Here is a 22,276-nt window from a genome sequence, read left to right as displayed (position 1 = left end):
TTATGCCTGGAAACGGGCGCTGTAATCGACTTTCTCATGCTAATGTGGAGTTACTCAATAGACGTTTTTTTTCGTGGGCGTCACCTTATTGCTAGCCGGCGGCCCTTTTATGGCCTGGCAACCCATCTGGCATGCGGGAAGCTGGCTGTTTGCATAGAAGGTAAGCGTGCGGCTGCGGTTTTATTGTTCGTCTGTAGTTCTTACGCGGCGAATTTCGACTGAAGTGATGCAGATTCTTTAGAAAATGAGTTTATGAGGCGTTCTGACAATTTTCAAGTTGTTGAGGGTCAATTGTTTTATTATACAATGCCACGAACGAGTCGGCCTCTGTTGATGCAATATATTCACAGCACCGACTTTCTGCTCGATGAATGCGCAGTATTTTCAGGTCTTTCATTTCCAGAATGAGCAACACTTCCAGAGCACAGTCGACATCTTTCTTGAGCTGTAGTCACCTGCTTTCCCAACAATATTTCTTTACGCCATGCCGTCGCATCGGCTACCGCTCTTGCATGAAGCCGTGCGTTGTAGTGTAGTGGTTCGTCTTTTTTCCTGGCACTGACGGTTTTTATTAACTGCGCACTAACTGTTGTCCAAATGTTTCCTCAACTCTGAAGTAGTGACCGTATCTTACTCGCTCATTCGTTTTTACTGGTGTGCCCTTGAATACAGATCTCACATCAAACGACGCTGATGTGCTTGCGTTTTCCCTTTGTATGTTCTTTTATTAATCGCGATATTCGAGTGGCTCTTGGTGCCTCGGTACTTTGACCTACGATAGAGAGAAATGTTACGCAAGGCCGTTTATCGGGGAAATATTGTCATCGTTGGAACAGCTGTAGGCTGCGTACCTTCCGTTCATGGCCGAAGTTGAACATTGGTGTCGAAATTGTTGCGGTTCGTTCGCCTAAGAAGAGGTGCTCTGAAGATACACGAGCCCCCTCAGAAGGTACAAATTTTTTTCCTGTTTAAGTTTACAGGCCACAGAAGCCGCTGCTAATCATCAACAGGAAAACGATGCAACTTGAAGAGTCCATAGCCACAAAAAACTGCGTCTGGGGATGCACGTGACATATTTCTTCCGACAGCAGTTCTCTTTTTCTGGAGTTGTTACTGCACCCCAAAACAGCGCAGTGTCTTCCTGATTACCACTTATTAGCTGCCATAGCAATGAAGAAAAACAAAATACGGACGTTGGCTTAATACACGGCAAATTACTCGAGAACATCACACATACCAGCATCAACAAACACACTCCAAGCCGTCGCCCGCATGCCAGAAAGGAAGAATACATTGGTTGCCAGACCGGACCTTCCCGCCCGATGCAAAGGTCTATACTGGAGTGTTGAGTAAAGGGGCATTCAAGAATACGGGTGCTTCGCGCTTGTGAACTCGAGGTCGCCTATGAAATCCCGGCCACGATGACCACATTTCGATTGTAGATGAGAAGACGACTCCGTTCTTAGATGTAGGTGCAATTTTTTTAAGGGTTTCAGGTGGTCTAGTTTAATCTCGTCGCAATGTGAAGGCAATTTAATGCGGAAGTGTGAAGGAAAACGCGTTTCGCTGGGCCACGTATAAAAGGGGCTCGTCGATCCCCAAGCAAGGAAGCACAATCATTTGGAGAAACATGGATGTGTGCCACACACGCCTCTGGTTCGATACCTTATGCAGAGAGATAATAATACAATCGAGAAATAGCTTTGCCGCAAGGATGAAACAATGAAATTCGATAACAATAAATTGAAATATTATTATCTACCACCGATTCCTTTAGCATTCGACCTGGCTTAACCCGACACAAAGCTGGCGTAAAGAGATGCAGACGCTGCAGCGAGTGAAACGACCTGGCCGCTGTCTTATCGCTTCAACGCAAACAAAACCATACACCACGTACTACACAGAGGTGTGAGCCATGCGATCCCTGTCAAGATGGTGCACACGTGACCACGCCTGGCTGGTCAAAGTATGCAGTTCCTCCGGAAGGTACGCATGTACCCCTCCAGGCTTTCTTTTGGGCCTCATACAATTGACGAAAAATAGCGGGAGCATTGCCTCTACACTTTATCAGAGGTGGTCAGCTGCTTTTATATGATTTTACTCGCGCAAGGACCACATGATACGCGAAGCGCCATTACTCTTTCATTTTGTACGGAAACTCAAAGTGACGCAGACAACGATGGCATAAATGCGCTTGTAAGATCCATATAATTACTGTTGCATCAGAAGCAGAGGGAGGCAGGTATTGCGAGTGCGAAAGACGTGCGACTATCTGGTTTATCGCTGAGACCTGTCGATCTCGATAGCTACGGCAATGCCCACATCACTTTCAAAGCCCGTTACACTCGAGGCCAATGAGGACGTTTTTTTCCCCTCTAGAAATGATGTAGGGTCTAGTTGGGTCAGTACAGTTCGAAGTACAAAAATCGTGTCTGTGTTAAAGCGATCACAAAAGCTTATCTTCCCGCTTGCAAGAGTCAAATAAAAGAGGGGGGGAGGTGGTGTGAGACTACTGAGGCGTGATTAGAAAGTCTCCATATAAAGCGGTTGCAACATGCGCCAAACGCAGGCAAACAGACCATATCGCGGCGTAATGATGATTTTGTACCTTGCAGTGTGCATAAGCTATCACAATGCCTGACTTATGCGTATGCACCGAGAGCATCTTGTTACTTGCACCCAAATGTACTGGCGAATTGAATACCCATAATCATCGACCGTTGAATAGTGAGTACGCAACGTTTACAAGGATGTTTCATGGTCGATGTGACCTCATTTGATAACTGGCGCTAGAACGGCAGCGTTAGAAATGTTAACATCTGATTTTATCCGTCAGTCACTTCTTTTTCTTTAATGTACACGTTATGTGAACTATCATCCACGTCTGTTATCATTAAAAGGGACAATTTTGCTTTAGAAAAACAAAATACATATTGCCTATTATTGTATGGTAGGCACCAGCAAATATTGGTTCATAACACCGCTAACTTTGACAGACTCTAAACTCAAGACAAATGTCCTAACCGCTCATGCGTGAACGTAAAAAAAGAAATAAGTTGCATTCTGTGATTTCACTGGCCGAAATTATACGACACGATCACGAGGCAAGCCGGTGTCGTGTAGAAGATTGGGCGAGTCAGAACTAACTCATGGTAGTGCTCAACTCAGCGCGCTAATCGTTGTACAGAATAGTTTAGACCACCCGGAAACAATGCATTAATGTGCACCTAATCGAAGTACGTCGGTGCCCCGCCGCGGTGGTCTTGTGGCTATGGTACTCAGCTGCTGACCCTCAGGTCGCGGAATCAAATCCCGGTTGCAACGGCTGCATTTCCGATGGAGGCGGAAACGTTGTAGGCCCGTGTGCTCAGATTTGGGTGCCCATTAAAGAACACCAGGTGGTCAAAATTTCCGGAGCCCTCCACTACGGCGTCTCTCATAATCATACGGTGGTTTTGGGACGTAAAACCCCACGTATCAATCCATCTATCAAGTACGTTGTTTTTTTTTTTTTTGCATTTTGCCCGCATAGACACGAGACCGCCATGATCAGGAATCGAACCAGCGCAGTCGAGCGCACAGTATACTGCTGGTTACATCAGACGTTGTCACCTGCAGATTTTCTAATTACGTCGACGCAATTTACAACTCTAATAAGAACAGTTCGATACTGCAGTTTTACTAATGATGCCTGACAGACAATACATTTCGTATGTTATTTAATAACAGGCATAATATAGAGCACACATTAGTTCAAACTCCACAGATATAGAGAACGGAAAGTATACACAACTGTCTGTCACGGTGGTGGTTTTTAAGCAAAAAAAAGTGTTGTTTTTGTATTTTTTCTTCTAATCTTAAAGCTGCTACGATGATATAGGAACGGATGAAATGCGCGCATTTTATACGTTTTAGAAACTTTTATTTTTATTACTTAATAGCGTTATCCTGGTTACGACGATGCCCTACACTTTCTTAAGATGATTAAATTTTTACATGTAGTGTTGAAGTTTACGTTAACGTCAAGATCTGGCATAACGCACTTTCCACGTATGTTACGCTTTATTTTTTTGATAAGCGTTTCCTCTAAGTGACCTCAGTGCTGATCAGGCTGCAACCGCACCTCATTCTCCATGATTCCACGAGCAACTCGCCAGTCATATGTTCAATTAGTTACCAACAACTCATTACGATGGCGCATTTGCTTACAAAAAAACTAATCACGAACTATAGAATTCACATAAGTGATGGAATCGTAGTAACTTAAGTAGAGTACACATGTTATAGTGTAAATGATCTTCGTGCTCTTAGCAATGTTGTTGTATTATTTCCATGCTCTTTCACATTTTCAACGTCGCCAGTAACTGAACCTCTAAACAGTTGTATTTCGCACAGAGAGCTGACAAAAAGAATGTAGATGGCTGTTTGACGTAGGGCACTCTATACCTTATTAGGCTTATCTCTGGGGGCTGGGCTTTAGTCGTTAATTCTAGAGATAATTAGTTGGTTGTCAAAATCAATTTATGTGCCATGTACGTTTTAAATGTGAAGGTTGTGCATCCTAGCACGGTAGAACAGACCTTGAGTACTTAAAAAGGTCCGCAGCTTATCAGCGCTTGCGTCGACATATTGTGGGAGTGCAGACTGAAGAGATGCCCTAGAGTCGAAAAAAATAAATAAAAACGGGGATACGCACCGTAGGGTGCTCCAACAGTTAGTGAACAAAACGAGATAAATCCTTCATCAAGCTTTGTCAGAAGGACATGACGTCGCATTTGAATGGCTGGTGGTGATATTGTGACATTGTCGGTAACGACCTCACCGATGACGCTATCCGGGCCGTACACGAGGACAAAGTGACAGTGCCGATGTCCTTGTCGGGAATAGACGTTTCAAGGGGTCTCCGCTCGCTGACGCAATGCTGCAAACCTGGTTGAACGACCTATTGTGTAGAAATGTCACGTACGTAAACTACACCCAACGAGAAAGCTGCGAATTCTATCGCACCTCTCCTGCCGTGATGCAACTTCAATATACCGCCTGCGGTTAGGAGTGGCCTCCGCCAAAATCACGTTCATTTAGCATACAGATGTCAGACACCCCCACATGTCACTCCTACAACTTTAGCAAAGCGATGTAACATCTGCTGTGCTTCTGTGATCATATTGTGAGTGAACTCAACGTTCTACGCAACGCGCTTAACTGCAGTTTTCAGAAGACGAGATCCTCAGATCATGGCCCCACACGTCACAAGTCAGCAAAGTGACTCGGGCATTCGCTACCGTTTAAAAAATCGAGCGACTTGAACGATCGTTTGTAGGCGTGTAATCGACAGGCGCTCTAGTAGAGCTGATGAGGCATACATCTACTCTTCTTTTTGCCGCACGATTCCCGCGCCCCCTAGTGTATAGGTTAGCAAAACGGACGCACGTGCCGTTGACCTCCCTGCCTTTCCTTTGTTCTCCTATTCGTCCAAATTGTCATGTGCGAGAAATGAGTGCTTCATGCCACTAAAAAGTCGCATACAGGTTGTACTGTACGAACTATCGTACCGCTCATTTCAGTGATAACTGCACGAGTTCATCTTACCTTACTTCCATGCACGATATTGTCTGGGAAATAAATGTTGGCGATGTTCTATTTTCTCTACCCATTTTTATATTTTCTAAAGGAATAAATAATGAGAAAGCAATCAGTTTTTCAAGCTTCACATAAAACACAAGTATGGCTTCACCAGGCCACTTGGCATTTAAGTGTTATCATGAAGTAGCTGCATCGTTTGCAATCTTAAACAAACTTATACACTCAATAACAAGTGTGCCATGTGTCACATTTGATTCAAGGGGATGTACAAAAGGCGGAAGTATATCACAGCCCCGAACGTACTAAGGTTACTAAGGAAGTATGCACAAAATTTGAGCTGCTAGACTGTTCGAGTTGTTTTGCCTTCAAAACCTTATTTACCATTATGTGAGTGTTTTGTAAGCAGTTTTATAGTAGTGCGCACTCTCTGTTCTAGGGCAACATCGAGCTGATCAACGAGGATGGCTCCGTACACAAGCGGATCCCATTGGCGACGCAGTTCTTCAACCCTGCAGAAATTTACGCTCCCGGGAACCTCGATCGATTCTATCGTGGTCTCATCAGCCAGCCGGCTCAGACCTACGATCGCTTTGTCACTGAGCAGGTATGGAACAGTGCGTTCTTCACGAGATAGAGAAAAAAATGCGACTGAGTAGCGTGTATTGGGGTTTATATCACTGGTAATGCACATAGATCTAAGCAAGGATACATATACATGCAGGTATATTAACGCTGGTCTATAAACAGAGTGCCCTGACACTTTCAAATTCCAGAAGTGGACAAGTTGGAGTTTATTACATGATTCCGAAGCATTCACTGTTATAGTAATCTCGATGTTTGATATTTCGCAAGAATTTAAAGTTTGCTCTCGAATTCACTCTCACACACTATAGGTTGAAATAAATAAATGAAAATAAATAAAGAGGAAAAATGTAGGCCAGGTGCGGACCTGGAGGTTGTGAGTTCCATCCTGGCCGCGGCGGTCACATTTCGGTGGAGGTAAAATAGTAGGGGCCAGCGTGATGTCAGTGTGCATTAAAGAACCCCAGAGGGTCTAAATTCCCGCAGCCCTCCACTACGACATCCCTAATAATCGCACGTCAAGTTACGCTTGCCCCCATTTTTTCGGCAGGGCTTCCGATTTTTTTTAACAGAGTCTGGCTTACGAACGGCCTATAAATCTATCCACAAGCATCGCGTTTTATTTCTTGTTTACATTACATCTGAAGTTTAACCTCCCAAAACTGCAATATGATTATGAGGGATGCCGTAGTGAAAGGCTGCGGGAATTTAGACCCCCTTGGGGTTTCTGAATGCGCACTGACATCGCACTGGCCCCTACTATTTCAGCTCCACCTAAATTCAACCGCCATGGCCAGGATAGAACCGACAGCCTCCAAGTCTGAAGCTGAGCACCGTATCCGCTACACCACCGCGGCAGACTATTCATATTTAGGCAGAAACGAGGGAAAAAAATCCAGGAAAACGTAAAACGCACCAACTGTGGCTGTGAACCGTCGAGTTAGTCTTCAGCTTACCACAACAGCTAGGTATAAACCTCAGGTATAAAGTTTTCCAAGTGCTGCGAAATATTCTTGCCAAGGCGTCAGGCCCTAGAGTTACGGGAGAAATATCATAAAAAGAGATAAAAAACATGAAATGTCAGCGAAACGTTTCGGGGAATCTATACGGCGCACTCGATTTCCGATCATACGATCATCGAAATACGTTGCGAAAAAGCCATCATATCACATACGAGAGACCGGATAACAGTCAATGGTTTCTTTTACAATGCCTTGGCGGCATCATTGTGGGAAGAAAGAGCTACTTTATCTGGCGCGATGGCTCTTGCAGTGTTAACGCATGCAGTCATTCTGAAGCACGTGCGACAAAGTTTTCTCTCCATCACTTGTGATACGGTGCCGGTCTCGTTTGGGTATCTCTTCCCGATTGCACTATCTTACGTATACCTTAGCTTCGGTGACTTCTCATAGGCAGAGCACTAAACTTGTTTAATGCTAACAGCTCAATGCGAGCAGTGGCACTGGTGCCCAAGATTGACGAAACTCGCTCAGGGATAAGGCAATATGGCCTGCATGCTCTTTTAACTTATATGACACAAAAATGTCGGTGCAATACTATGGTTGATTGATTGATATGTAGGGTTTAACGTCCCAAAACGACTATATGATTATGAGAGACGCTATAGTGGAGGGCTTCGGAAATTTCGACCACCTGGGGTTCTTTAACGTGCACCCAAATCTGAGCACATGAGCCTACCACATTTCCGCCTCCATCGAAAATGCAGTCGCCGCAGCCGGGATTCAATCCCACGACCTGAGGGTCAGCAGCCGAGTACCTTAGCCACTAGACCCCGCCGTGGGGCTGCACTATAACGGTGCCGGTTACTGTTTTGCCCTTGAATATATTGTTGCGAAGTTTCGGGGTGTCTAAGCTAGACACATCCGAAAACCATCGAGACGAAGTAGTGTGGAAGTGATTCCGCACAGGCAAGCGATAACAAGTCGACACGATGATTTCGGAGAGCACTCATTGGGGGTTTATTTATCTAATACAACTTGACTTTACACAGTGAGCAGACTCACAAACACAAAACATAGAAAATGATGGCATACCCCTCGGCTTGCATGACTGGTCTCTATGATGAGATGTGCTGCTGATCCCGAGTCCGCTCACCCCAAAAAAAAAAAAAGCCCGAGTAGCTGCTTAAATGGGGTTTTTCAGCATCCATGGGTGCGTGGACCACGTGGAAGACCATTGTTTTGCACCAATTAGAAAACGGTTTATACGGACCAATCAGTAAAGCCGAGAATAACCAATCCCAACACGAGTGAACATGGTCGCCTGAATCCTGCCTCGCAACAAAACTGGAGCAGTTTCTGGAAACGAGCACATTCTCGAAAACAGCCATGACGCGCAAACAAGAGCTCTAAGCTTGGTCCCCGGTCGCCCTGGAGGGTCCAACTGGTAGCTCGCTTGTTTGGTGAGCGGGGCGCACAGTGACCTACCGGATGTAGCTTTCTCTCTTCGACTCTCATTCTTCCTCGAAGTTCTTTCTTCGAGAAAAGTCGTAAAGTAGCACCTCTAACAAGAACATCTGACAAAGAAAGAACTCCAGCCGTAGTTCAAAAAGAAAAAAAATAGCGTTCGGCGGGACATTGCCTTCGCGACAATATGCTGCCCATACAACGTACAGATCCCTTTACACGTTGTGTACATCAAAATAAACCACGACAGTGGAAGAAAAAAACACACAAAAATATGAAAAAGAAACAAATAACAGAAAGGCCATCCAACGGTACAGGATAAGTACAGAATATTCTCGCATAACATAACGCAATAACATTAAAAATGTACTCGTGCGAAGGAATCAGGCTGTTAAAACGTGAAAAGTAAGTAGGGATAATGATTGCCGTATTGTGCTCGAAACTTCCACATTTACGTAGTCAAGTTTTAAACGACGAAAGTCACAGACTTCGTATGTTTCGAGACTTTCGTGTAATTAGGGAGACATTTCACGTCGTTTAGGTACATTGGGAACAATTTTTAATATCAATGAAAAACACGGTGAAGGCAGGGATAGTAAAACAAGAATATTTACGCATGCAATGCAGACGCAATGAGGAGAACGCAGTGGTGCGTTGCATCAGTAGCCGGTCTTGTTTTTTTATCGGCCCTAGTTCTTCACCTCTACCTCGACCACCGTCTCTGGAAATAGGGCGATTCCTGGAAGCCACGCTGTCACAGTTGTCTCAGGTTTCGTAATGATTAGGCTACATGGTGTTCTAGTCCCGTTAACTAAATTTTAAAACAAAATCATCCGTAGCATCTGTCGTAATTGTTCTTTCCTGAACCGATATGAAGAGCACGTTGCTGTCACGATCAGTCATTATGAATGGAGTGATTAACATGGGTTCGGTAGAAGAGAGAGAATAAAATGAGGGAAAGGCAGGAGGCTTAATCAAAAATTGGGACATCTGGTTTGCTACCCTGCACTAACGGAAGTGGAAAGGAAAAAAGATGAGAAAGAAAGCTAAAAGCAAAATAGATGTGCGAAAAAAGAGAGAGCGGGGTGCTATAGCCTATTAAATAGGTTACTACCACGCAAAAAGTTCAATAAGGCCTTCACTGATTTTCTGTGCGAAAACAGATCGTGTCGGTTTTCGAGCACTGACTGCCCTGACAAAGGTCTGTCGTCAAGGCGGGCTAACGCAGAAGCTAGCGGCTGTTCTTGTACGCTGTAGCGAGAGCAGTGACAGAAAACGTGTTCCATCAATTCATCACTGCCGCAATGATTGCAAGCAAATTACTTCAGTTTATAACCACCTCATGGCACTTATCGCGATTTTCTAACTCTAGCCGGTGACTACAAAAGTACCATACATCATGAAGATTTCGAATACTTTTAATGACATTTCAGTAATACTCGAATCCTAGTATAACCAATTTTAGAAAGTTGCTGTTTCATTAAAGAAATGTAAAGTGAAGAACTGTGCACTCCCTATACTCCTTAATTCAATATTGGTGCTGCAGATTTAACATATATTATTACTGGGTGTGCTTAGTGAAATTGCGGGCTTCATTTCAGATATTCAGATGTGTCCGCTGTAGAGATAATCCCTCGAAATATTTATCTATCATATTTTGCTCCAACTATGCATTTCGATTTCTAGCTCATACGCGTCTAGAAGTGGTCAAGTTCGGTGAGTAAATTTGTGCCGTTGAATATAAAATGAGCAATCTGGCAGTAAGACCACTGTATGTGCAATTTGCAATTGCCTCTAAAACAAATACCAATGGGCACAATGAAGAGATTAATAATCAGAACTCAATTCTTCTGCCGGTTACTTCAGGTGTCCCACAGGGCAGTGTACTCGGTCCCCTACTATTTTTGATATACTGTAATGATGTAGTAAATTGTGTAAACCCACCTGTTAACGTTCGACTTTTTGCACATGATTGTATTCTGTTTAACTCGATAACTAGTTCTAATGACCAAGCAGCTCTCCAGTCCACTCTAAACAATATATGTCTATGGTGCAATCAATGGGGGATGAAAATAAACTTGGATAAATCAGTTCTGCTCCGTGTCACTAACAATAAAAAGCCAGTACTAACTGACTACACGCTCTCTAACAAACCTCTTAAAGAAGTTAAGGAATACAAGTATATTGGTGTCACTCTAACGAATAATTTAAGTTGGAATTCCCACATTAAACAAGTTTCTTCCGCAGCTTTCCGCAAATTATGCATGCTAAGGCACAAACTTAAGGATGCTCCTACGAAAGTGAAATTTTTAGCTTACAAATCCTTGATTCTCCCTAAATTAGAATATGCATGCGTTGCCTGGGAAACTTATACTAAAACTAACATTGATGCATTAGAAAAAATTCAGCGGAGGGCAGTTCGTTTCATTTATTCTCTTTACAAGCCTGGTAGTTCTGTAACTAGTGTAATGCTTTCAAATGGTATCACATCTTTGCAGTCAAGACGCAGATTCTTACGTCTCAAATTTTTGTACCAACTTTCTAACCGCAAATTTGCTCTGAACCCTGACCCCTACCTCACACCACTAAGAACACGCCAGACTCGACATTCACACGCACTTTCTTTAACACCATATTTTGCTCGTACTAACTTGTTCAAATTTTCCTTCTTTGCTCGTACCATTGAAGAGTGGAACGATTGGCCTGCAAGCAGTTTACACTCTCCCGATCTTATTTACGCTGAAATTTGAAGTTATTTTTCTAACTATTCCAACTATTTCCTCTTTTCCCTCCCCTTTTGTTGCTTTTGTATAAATGTGTCACGCTTTCCGCTTTTTACTCTCTTTATTATTGATGTTGTTTTGAAATGTGTATGACAACTGTATTATCTTGCCCCTCCTGCTTTGGCCTCTGGCCAGCAGTATTTGTAAATAAAAAATAAATAAAAAATAAAAATAAATGCAATATGCCGTAATGACCACGAGATCTTGTAAATTCCGCCGCCTTGGCGAAAAGGAAAAGAGAGAAGATAACCTTATGGCGCTCTGGCGGCGTGTGCAGTTGACAAACCACCTGTACGAGCCCTTGGGCCAAGGTTTTGGCATGGACTTGGTGGCCCTAAACATTCAGCGAGGCCGCGACCACGGCATACCCAGCTACAACGACTGGAGAGAGTACTGCGGCATGGCGCGCATCACTGATTTCTCGCAGCTCGCCGACATCATGACACCCGAATCTGCGCAAGCATTCGGACGAGTCTACAAGTAGGCATATGCTTCAATATATTACGAAAACCTATGATGTTTTACCAAACATTTTGTTATTTGATCAGAGCGTACATGAGTTTTAAATGAGGTTTTACAGGGACCCTGAAACGGTTTTGACGATTTTTGATAAACACATTGGACTGGTAGACCAAGTTCAAAGGGTAACTTAGGGACCAATTTGAGCTCTCTGCGTAAACTTTGTAATTTATTACAACACTTTAAAGCTGCGAATCGCTGCAGATCGCTGCGACTTGGCCAAACGCGTTTTCAACCGCCCATACACCAAGTGACACGCACTGCCCCACTGACCTAATAGTATTCAGCTGGTCTGATTGCCTGTGGAACGTGCAGCACAGACTGCCGGTAATGGTTCCACGGCGAGTTTTACACGTATGCAGTCTCACGCCACATCATGACGCAGGCGCCGTGAAGGCGGAGCTTAGCACCGAGCGCTCGAAGGAAGAGTTGAGGGCAGTTGAGCGTGAAAGGCGGAGTGTGGGAGGAGGGTACTTCCTTAGTACTCGTAGCTCCGTTAGTAATGGGTGTTTCGATTGAACTCTGGTGCCAGTGATTTGCTCCAGTGGTGGTCTATTCAAAAACGGAATGTGAAAACATCGTTTCAGGTACCCTTTAACGAAGAGTGCCACAGAAAGAAACGCGTATTATTCATTAGAGATACACAGGAGATGTTCTGGCGAAATTACATGCTATATACGTCACATGCACTGTTTCAGAGTACACAGACGTGTGGTTCGGTTTATTCAAATTCAAGTTGTAGATTATTTTATGGACCCTAAATTTCAGTAAGTGTAGTACGCTGCCCAAGATATGCGGTTTAGCGTAGTTTCAAAAACATTGCTCTCGATCAAACGAAGCTAAATATGCAATAGCAGTAATTCTTGCAAAGCTGTGACGTTTTATACTGCAGTTTTTATTCAGGAGTCAGTACAGTAAATGAGTGGGGCAGTGTTTCAAGTATTCCTCAGGGCACAATATATATATATATATATATATATATATATATATATATATATATATATATATATATATATATATATATATATATATATATATATATATATATATATATATATATATATATATATATATATATATATATATATATATATATATATATATATATATATATATATATATATATATATATATATAAATCGCGAAAGCGTTATATAGAATCACACAAGGTGTGAAGACTCTAATTAACATACTACGTGTAGGTGGCAACGCATCTCTGTTTCCTACGTAGAAGTACACTGCTTTGTTTCGGAACTACGAGTGATAGAGATGGTGCTCTATAGCAGCACCTGCACGAAAAGAGGCCCATCTTCCAGTTCGTGCAGGGCGCTACAAAGTACTGGTCTGTACGAGGAAAATCTTGGAAAGTGGAATAACATGGGATCGATGTTTACCTCGGTGCCACGCACATCGCATATTACCCTGTAGGCCATTCAAATTAACATTGTGTATGCCTTTGTTAAGGCAACTCGCAACCATAGCCGACCAATTAACAAAACTTCGCGTCGATGAAGTCCAGGCGGTGGTTGGAGTTGCAGTGAGTGGTTCGACTGATACAGTCTTGTACGCATTAGGCCTGGTGTGTTCCACTCCGCCTTCCACAGAGAGGTGAAAGTGGAATTCTGGGCGCTTCTTGGCGTGATGCGCGAGCAATGTTATTTGGGGAGTCCATGGCACTTATCCCAAATGACCAGGTACCCTTTGAAACTGAACCTCGTTACCTGAAGCATCGAAAGAATTCAGATTTGAATCAGCCCACGCCTGCGAAATCTGAAACACTTCTTCATGACAAAAGAAAATATTGAGTAAGTTAGCTTCCATATCGGCAGCACGGAAAACATTGAATTGATTTGGCTGGAGCACTTCCAAATATTATTCTTCAATAACAGAGCTATGTATTTGTTCCGGGTAGTACTAAAGGCATCGCTCAAAACAACCAAATCCAGCCCCGCAGCCCTTTATTGTTTTGCGGATTAGTTTTACTATGCGATATAAACTGATGCAATGCAGAACTTTCTTGAATTTTTCGTTGTTATGGACAATGGGTTTACCGAACAATGCCTCTCGCAGTCTGCCATTTTTATTCTTTCTCAAGTATACTTTCGAGGAGTGAACCCTTGTGTACCGCCCCGCAGATATCCTGATGACATCGACCTGTTCCCTGCGGGTGTGAACGAGCGATCGGTGCCTGGTGGCACTCTGGGTCCAACTTTCGCCTGTATTGTTGCTGAACAGTTCCGAAGAATGAAAAACGGAGACCGTTTCTGGTACGAGAACGGAGGCCTGGAATCTTCCTTCAACGAAGGTAAGACCGAATAACAAACTTTACTTCTGTTACGTTTGTTACTTTTGTTGTGGCTCACCATGTCGGGTACTTGCGATTATATATTTTCAAGAGTAAAATATTCGTGGGCACGGCTTTAATACGCCCATCTGGTCACCGCCTGTACATAGCCTAGCTGTAATGCCTGGCTCACAAGTAAAAAAAAATCAACAGCAAAGAGAAGAACAGAAGAACGACAACCCTTGTTTTTGTGTTGAGTGGCTGCCTCTTTCGTTGCTGCTTTCTTCACTAAGGAATTGTACGGCTGCGTTGAAAGCAGCTGCATACCCAGCACGTGGTTGCCAGCACGCGCAATCGTCTTGTGCTAACTGGTACATTTTTTTAAAAGAAAGAAGGCATCAACAATATCACACTGTTTTTGACGTCATCAAATGCTCGTTAAAGTAAAGAAATATTTACAATAAATAGCAAACATTACTTGGCTTACGAGATGCCCCCATGAAAGTTTTTCGAGTCACTTCTAAATGTTACGCCTTCGTCACTATACCACGTATACACTGTCGCGAAACGTTCTAACCATGACTCATTCAGGTTTGTTTCTGTTAGCATTGCGCCATCACGTCAGCCGGCGAAAATTCGGAGGATCGTTAAGCTTCGCCTTTAAGAGTTGAACGTGATAGCAATATCCTGTCGCCAGCGCGTACTTCTACTACTTAAAGCATGAAATCTTTTCGAACTGGCTATGCACCAACTACGTGGTATTAAGGAAATGGGCATAGTAGCATGTGTGTATTTTGTAGTGGGTGAGTGGCTTTAATTCATGAAGTCAATATGATAATCACATGTTTTGACGCCCGATTTCAATGTACGCTTGCACCGCACATTATTAATGCAATACTTCAAGTCTTATCATGAATTATGTACATAAGACGCGTGTGCGAGTTATTTTCAGCGTATTTCCAAGCAGAGGAAGTTATTTTCACTGAATACTGAAACAGACGCGTGACTGTGTAGCAGAACACCCCCTAGCCACGCAAACGTGTGGTGTTTGATCCCTACTCAGACCCATAGTTTTTTCTTTTTTGAATTTTTGTCAAATTTTTGGTCACGTTCAAAATGAAGAATCCTCGCTCACAACCAACAACGACGACACCGACGCTGACGCCAGAATTTCCGCAAAACGAGCTCAAATGCTCTCGCGTTAAAACCTCGGCTGCGTCATTTCGTAACATCAGTTAGCTGGACTTCCCGACTGCCTGTTCGGTCTCTTCACGCAAATGCACGGTGGACATGGTCTGTGATTTACAGCTCTTTTCCCGTCATAGAATGACCAGTTCTTGACACTGTCGACCGGTAGTTCTTGACAGTGTCAGGTTACAAACCGAGTGGAGGAAGAACGCATCCAGGCTAGATGCGTTTTTCCTCCGCTGTGTTTGTAACTTGGGTGGTCTTTTGATGGAGAAAAGTGAATTTGTACGCTTTTGAAACTGCTGATGTGACCTAACCATTACACTTATTGTCTATATTTACACCTAGTGAGTTTGGGAAGTAGCCTCCCGCAGCTAAACGTCGAGTGGCTCGAACTTATAGGCTTGAATACAAATAGGCAAATAGTTGATTTCGTACCCTAAAATTACGTAATAAAGGCGTCGAGGGCAAAAAATAATTTCATTAGGTAACTCTTACCCCCCCCCCCCCCCCCCAGCCTGACGAGAAGTTACCTTCCCGAACGCACACATTAAATTGCAGGTGCACGAACACGCCTCTTGTCGCGTGAGGATCATACGAGCTGCCGCACGACTGTTGCTTCTCGAGCAGCGTCCTCTCAGGGTCACGACGGGGACGCAGCGTATCGTGCGTGTCATGCGTGTCACACATTGCGGCTCGAGGGGGAGTGTCCTCTGATATGCTTACTTTGAAAAAAAAAAACGCTTTTATCATCGCTGTTCGAGCACAGATAGCGACGTTCGCAGAGAGTCGCATGTTCTAACTCTCCTTATTGTTCGGATGGTGTAGAAGAATCCACAGATAACCGACCAACTTCCATCGTATGCTGTTTCTGAATGAGAGCTTCATGTCACTCGTTATAGGCTTTTCAATCGATCGGGCCAGTATATATAAAGTTGACTGTAAGTAAATTATTGTAAAAAATTGGCGCGCATTAAAATTTACGCAGCTGCATGCAATGATGCAGTTACTTTGGCTTGTTTATACTTTTTCAAACCTCAGGCATAAAAGCTGCAGCTTCAGCTCAGTTCTAGTTATTTGCATGACGTTGTGCGCGCGCGCGCACACACACACATGCACAGACACACACACACACACACACACGCACACGCACACACACGCACACGCACACACACAATAAGCAGTGTATTAGCGTTACATTGTATTTCATCGTGTTTTGATTACCTTTTATATTTCTCATACCTTGTTTACTTACCACACCAAAGGATTCCCTTCTAAAACAAATTCTTCCTTTTTTAATTTTTTTTCAGTGCAAGTTGAGCAAATCCGCAAAGCAAGCTTGGCCCGCATTATTTGTGATAACACAAACCTGCAATACGTACAACCCTTAGCCATGATCAGGGAAGTAAACTGGTGAGTACCTGGAAACATTACGAAAGATTATTTAAACTTTGAGGCTATGTTTACAAAAACCAATACATATTTAGTAACGATGTCATAATGGATGAAATTTGGCGTTCCAAAACCATGATATGATTATAAGAGATGCCGTATTGGAGGGCTCCAGAAATTTTGATGACCTGGGATTCCTTAACATGCACCGAAATGATCTAAATGCACGAGCTTCGAGCATTTCCGCCTGCTTCGAAAATGCTGCCGCCGTGGCCGAAATTCAATCCCATGGCCTTATGGTCAGCACTCGGTTACCATAACCACGGGACCACCGTGGCGGGTTCAAGATATGTTGATAAGGCACGCCGTCCGGACAGAATTGGTAATAATATTAAGCTATTGTGGTTGTTTAACGTGCATCTAGACCTATGTACACAACCATTATTCTTTTTCTTTTTTTCTTTGTTTATTTTGCCCCCTCTTTTTTGACTGCGACCGCCAAAGCCAGTAATCGAACCCGCACCTTCATACTGTAGGAGCGCAATGCCGTAGTCTTCTTTCTGTCATGATTTCTTTGCCTTGGGCTGCGTCATAACTACTTTGCTTTAGTATAAACCAAGTGTTTCAAATACGTGTTTTGATAATTTACATAGCCCATGACCCGCTGTAGCCGAGCCTAGAAAATTTTTTTTCTTTTATCAAAAAATGTACCTGATGTTGACAGAAGAAAAATAATATAGCTCTTTTTTCTACACATCGAAAAATCTTAACACATCTGATAGAACAGGATGCGCATCATCTTTGGTGTGTTATTTGTCTTCGTTCGATTTGCGCTGAAAATTTTCTTCAGTTATGAACGAACACTAACTATCTCGAACCCTGGACTGTTTTCTCCGTGTGGCACAGGAATCCTAAGGTCGACTGCAACGGCCAGGATATCCCACGAGTCGACCTTGACAACTGGCAGAACGAGCCAGTCTGGACGTAGACTTCCCGCCACCGCCATGTGCCAAGAGTCAGTGCGGCATGCACCCTTGCCTTCTGCGCTACCGCAGTTTCCCCATGTTTCATACAGTGTCTCTTAACTGTGTTTCTGGTGCTGTTCAGATGTGACCTGTGTTGTAAAGTGTTCATTAAACAAATGCCAAATAAGAATCATGTTTTTTTGTATTTATAAATCCAGTCTTTGTTTTGTTTGGCGCTTTACGTGCAGTGCTTCTGACGGGAAAAAAAATAAAAAGGCTCCATGATCACTTCCCGTCATACATTGCCGGCATGTATCCTCCTGTTCACCATTACCTGCTCCCAGTTGAATTCGACACCTATTGCATTGACGCAGATGAAAGAACCTCATTTGCTTTAGAAAGACTACGATTGAGTAAAAAAAAAATGGAGACTGCTGGAGGGTGGAAAAATACTTTTGCATCGTTAGTTTTTTCGTGCTTTTTTTATTGAGACATACTTCGCGTTACCTTCGCTCCACTCTAACAGGGCCCCGCTACACTTTTTGAGCATGGTGAGAAAGCGCTGCCGGCCGAAATTTGAGGCCACTGAGAACACGCAAGCCAAACGACATAGACCAGCTTGCGGCTGTACCACGCTTACAAGTGGCCGAGGCAACATTAGGGTGCAGAACAAGAATGAACGAGGTTTTCATGCACGCGTCGTACTTATATCATTGCATCAGTACACGGCGCATGTGCGAGCCAAATTGCTGTAGGAATAGCACGTTCCCGATACAGCCTCCAGGAAAGTTAGGAAGAATGCTGAAAGTCAGTTGGAAATCGTTCCCCCTTCTTTCGACATATCACGTCATAAACCCAAATAGCCAAGCCCTATACTCATTCACTGGTTTGACCATCGTGAGCTGCATAGTTACCACGGCGATGCGGATGTCATCACGTGCCCCTGCTGGAGATCGCCCTAAACGTAAGCCACGTGTTCGAAGACGAAAAAACAAAAGGAAGTGCTCATGGTGATGAGGCGCGCTGACGAACGGACGCATCTTGTCTTGTTCGCCTCCCTCTCCCTGCTTATCTTTCAGCGCGCGCGCTCTGCGAAAGGAGAGAGAGAAAGTGCTTGAAGCGTACGACGTATCGCTGTAACTCCTCTCGTACTTGACTCACACAGTCTATTCGTGAGGCTATAAGCTCTTTTAATCAAGCCATTCGACGATTACTTGGAAAAGTGTTGCAAGGCCTTTTACACAAGAGTGCAATTATACCACTAATGCTTGTATCTATAGTTGTTTCAAAGAATGTGATTATGGATGGACTCCTTGTGCATATAGATGCGGGATTACCAGCCTCACTGCGAAGTAACCAAGCGCTGGAAGGTCAACAACACTACGCACCCTCCGAATACGTGGAGAGGTCTCTTTCTTTCTCTCCGTCACTCTCTTCCAGACAATGAAGTTGGCTTCATTATTCGCGCATCTGTCAAGAAGTGTATATTTCTAATCGAACCGCGTTATTGTACGAGCCAAGCATTAAGCGGCATAATACGCTAAAGGCGCGCTAATACAACTTCAAGAAAGCGCCGCGCCCTCTTAAACGCGGCAGTAACTTTCTACGACGACGACAATCTAGAAGGGGCAAACTGCAAATCAATCTGTGTTGAAATTGCACGGGAACGTGCCAGGAAGTGTACTCGTCCATATATCTAAGCGGCATATCCAAGAATCGTGCTCGTTGCGCAAGTGCCTCACAATCAATCGTTCAGCATAAGTTCTGATAATGCTTCCTTCAGGAAACGTCCTTATCCCGCATGCAAAACACCGTCGGTGCCGCGAATACACTCTTGGTGCTAGTGTGTGCATTTACCGCACCATTACGCTTTATCATAAAATTTGTACCCCGTGTCTATCTACGCAAAAGCTCGCAATATCCAACCGAAAGATATCTGCAACATCACAGACCTAATAAGCAGTATATACATGTGGAAACAACAAAACATTCACGGTTGTCATCTACGAAGCATAATGGTACACCTTTGTACATGTTCCTGTGTGTGTTTGTATTCGTGAGCGTATATATATATATATATATATATATATATATATATATATATATATATATATATATATATATATATATATATATATATATATATATATATATAGTAAATGTAAAATTTTAGGATGGTGGGGTTGCAGAAGAATGGGGGCGCCCGAAACCACCCCTTGGGTAAGCCACTGATTCACGCCTTTGTTAAAAATCCCTGCCTCTTTCTCGTGCGGTAAACAGCTTCCTGGTGATCCTCCTACACATAGTGGACTACCTCCTGATTTTTAAATGCGAAGCATTTCTTAGCGACCTTCAGCGACTTTGAGGGTATCTATCTATCTATCTATCTATCTATCTATCTATCTATCTATCTATCTATCTATCTATCTATCTATCTATCTATCTATCTATCTATCTATCTATCTATCTATCTATCTATCTATCTATCTATTTTCGTCAAACCAACTACTCCAGACACGTGTAGCACATAATCGTATACCATGGGGTGTGGTATGTGGGTATGTGCCACAGGTGAGGGACAGTTTATATCTATTCGTGCAGGAATGGTGAGAACAGAGATTGGCAATTTAAACGCGGAAGGGTTAAGACAAGCCAATATCAGCAGCATCGACCCTATAAATTCAAAGATAAAAAAGAGGATCGCAGCAGAAATCGAGCCCAAGCACTCTGCGTGGCAATCAAGTAACGGAGTCTAGTCAAGTCTTGAAACTGCTTCGGAAAAAGACCCTTAAAAAGTTTTCTACAAAATTACGCATTCCTGAAAACCACACAAACATCAGAAAGACCATGAGTTCACCCAATAAACTGTTGCGAATACTGAAGGTTTTGAACATATTTTTTTTTCTTTTTGGTTTTGAAGATATGTAGCTGACCAGCGAACTCAAAAGCTTCGGGTGTCTCACTGTAAGACATCTGTAGCAGCACAAGTGCAGTTTCAAAGATGGATATGCAAGAGCAGGTCCTAGCTTTTTTATTCATTACACCCGATGAACGTGGTTAAAACGTGCGGGGAGAGAGACATGCTGCAGCATACGCTTTGGGGATGTGTCGGGAAAGTTAATGTCACTGCTACCACTCATTGCGCGACGCACGTTTGTCTTGGACAAACTTCGAGCAGCCGAGCTCAATGACCGCCACCCGCACGCTGGCCGCAGCTGCGGTCGCTGCTGCAAATCGCCTCCGTCGGCGTTGCTACCCTTGGGAGGTGGCACTCACCAGCCACGAGCTGGCCGACCAGAGATGCTGCCAGGGTCCAAGGACTCCAAGCCGTTACTTGAGGCACCGCGATCACCACCAGTGGAGGGTTCAATGGCACGTGGGTTAATCCCCTCATCCCTCCGCCTCGCTCGAAGGAAACCAGAAGAATAATCTTACACTAAGTTCATTCATTTATTCATTCTGTGCCTTCTCGTGGGTCGTACTTTTCGAAGAAGAGCAGCTCGTGCAGAAAGTCGGTCCCCGCCTTGACTGTCGGTGTCGTGGTTCATCGCTGAGTGCCTAACAATTTGGTGGAGGTGCTACCGAACAGCGCAAGAACCAATGAATTGTCTCAATGATAGACTTGCTGACTCATTCATCGGCAACACCATTCACTCGCGTCTTGCGTCGTCAAGCCTCCTATTTCGCTGTTCACGACGACCTCCAACACCAACGCAATTACAACGGCGACAGCCACTAGTGACTACTATAGTGATACCCTGTAGTCTGCACTCTGACATTCATGCTAGTAGTTCTACTGTGGTCCACAATGTGCGCACTCAGGGGTATCAAAGAATTACTACCGCATTCGCCAACGGTATACTTTTGGTGAAGCATGTACCGCTACGTGCCGAAATTCGTTCGTCCGTGCATGGATTGCCAGCGCCCCAAAACTTCAACGCACCTGTCGCTGCCAGGTCTGCAATCTCTACGTTGCCCTGATCGGCTGTTTGGGCCAGTTGGGATGAATTTGTATGGGCCACTTCCGCTAGCTTCGGCTGGTAACCACTGGGCCATCGCCGCTGCCATGGAGGAAGGAATAAATGGAGGAGAGACCTTTACGTCACATTTTGTGAATCCGGAAGTAGAGAAGAGTAGAGGACTCCTCCTCGCAATGTTGGGCACGCTACGGCGGCTCGCGCATGCGCAACGGGCGCCAGCGAAAAGGAGGAGAGCCGGGTGGCATCGGCACCACCTTCTGAGAGACGAGCTGGAAAAGCGAAACTTTCAGCTGATTTTGAACAAACGTGCTGTCATACTCGCTTGTATAACACCTGTGTGCCATTCGCAGCCTCATTATGGTTCATATTGTGAATCTACAATAGACTTGCGGCATTGCACTTCATGTTTAATTCGCTATGATGCAAGAGAGCAATGGAGCGAATCGGCGAGATAATCGCCACGACAGGCTGTTTTTTTTTTCTGCAGATATGGTAAGTTTGAGGTACGGAACATAATGTAACAGTAAAATGTTATTTAATTTGTCTTGCTATTTGGCCAGGCGAAGCACCTCCG

At 43.9% G+C, this 22,276-nt stretch overlaps 1 protein-coding gene across 1 annotated transcript in view; it reads left to right on the top strand.

The window, feature by feature from the left end:
• LOC119187450 (salivary peroxidase/catechol oxidase) overlaps window positions 1-17,912 on the top strand; it is a 55,202-nt gene extending 37,290 nt beyond the window's left edge. Inside the window, exons 13-17 of the mRNA XM_037435563.2 lie at window positions 6,020-6,187; window positions 11,652-11,854; window positions 14,029-14,198; window positions 16,676-16,778; window positions 17,664-17,912. Of these exons, the coding sequence (XP_037291460.2) occupies window positions 6,020-6,187; window positions 11,652-11,854; window positions 14,029-14,198; window positions 16,676-16,778; window positions 17,664-17,745 (726 nt within the window). The 3' untranslated portion in view covers window positions 17,746-17,912. The remainder of the gene's footprint in view (window positions 1-6,019; window positions 6,188-11,651; window positions 11,855-14,028; window positions 14,199-16,675; window positions 16,779-17,663) is intronic.
• The last annotated feature ends 4,364 nt before the right edge of the window (window positions 17,913-22,276 follow it).

The sequence above is a fragment of the Rhipicephalus microplus genome, chromosome X (genome assembly GCF_043290135.1).
Source record: "Rhipicephalus microplus isolate Deutch F79 chromosome X, USDA_Rmic, whole genome shotgun sequence".
Classification (NCBI taxonomy): domain Eukaryota; kingdom Metazoa; phylum Arthropoda; class Arachnida; order Ixodida; family Ixodidae; genus Rhipicephalus; species Rhipicephalus microplus.
The sequence above is the reverse complement of the archived record's forward strand: the minus strand, read 5'-3'. Positions and strand labels throughout refer to the sequence as shown.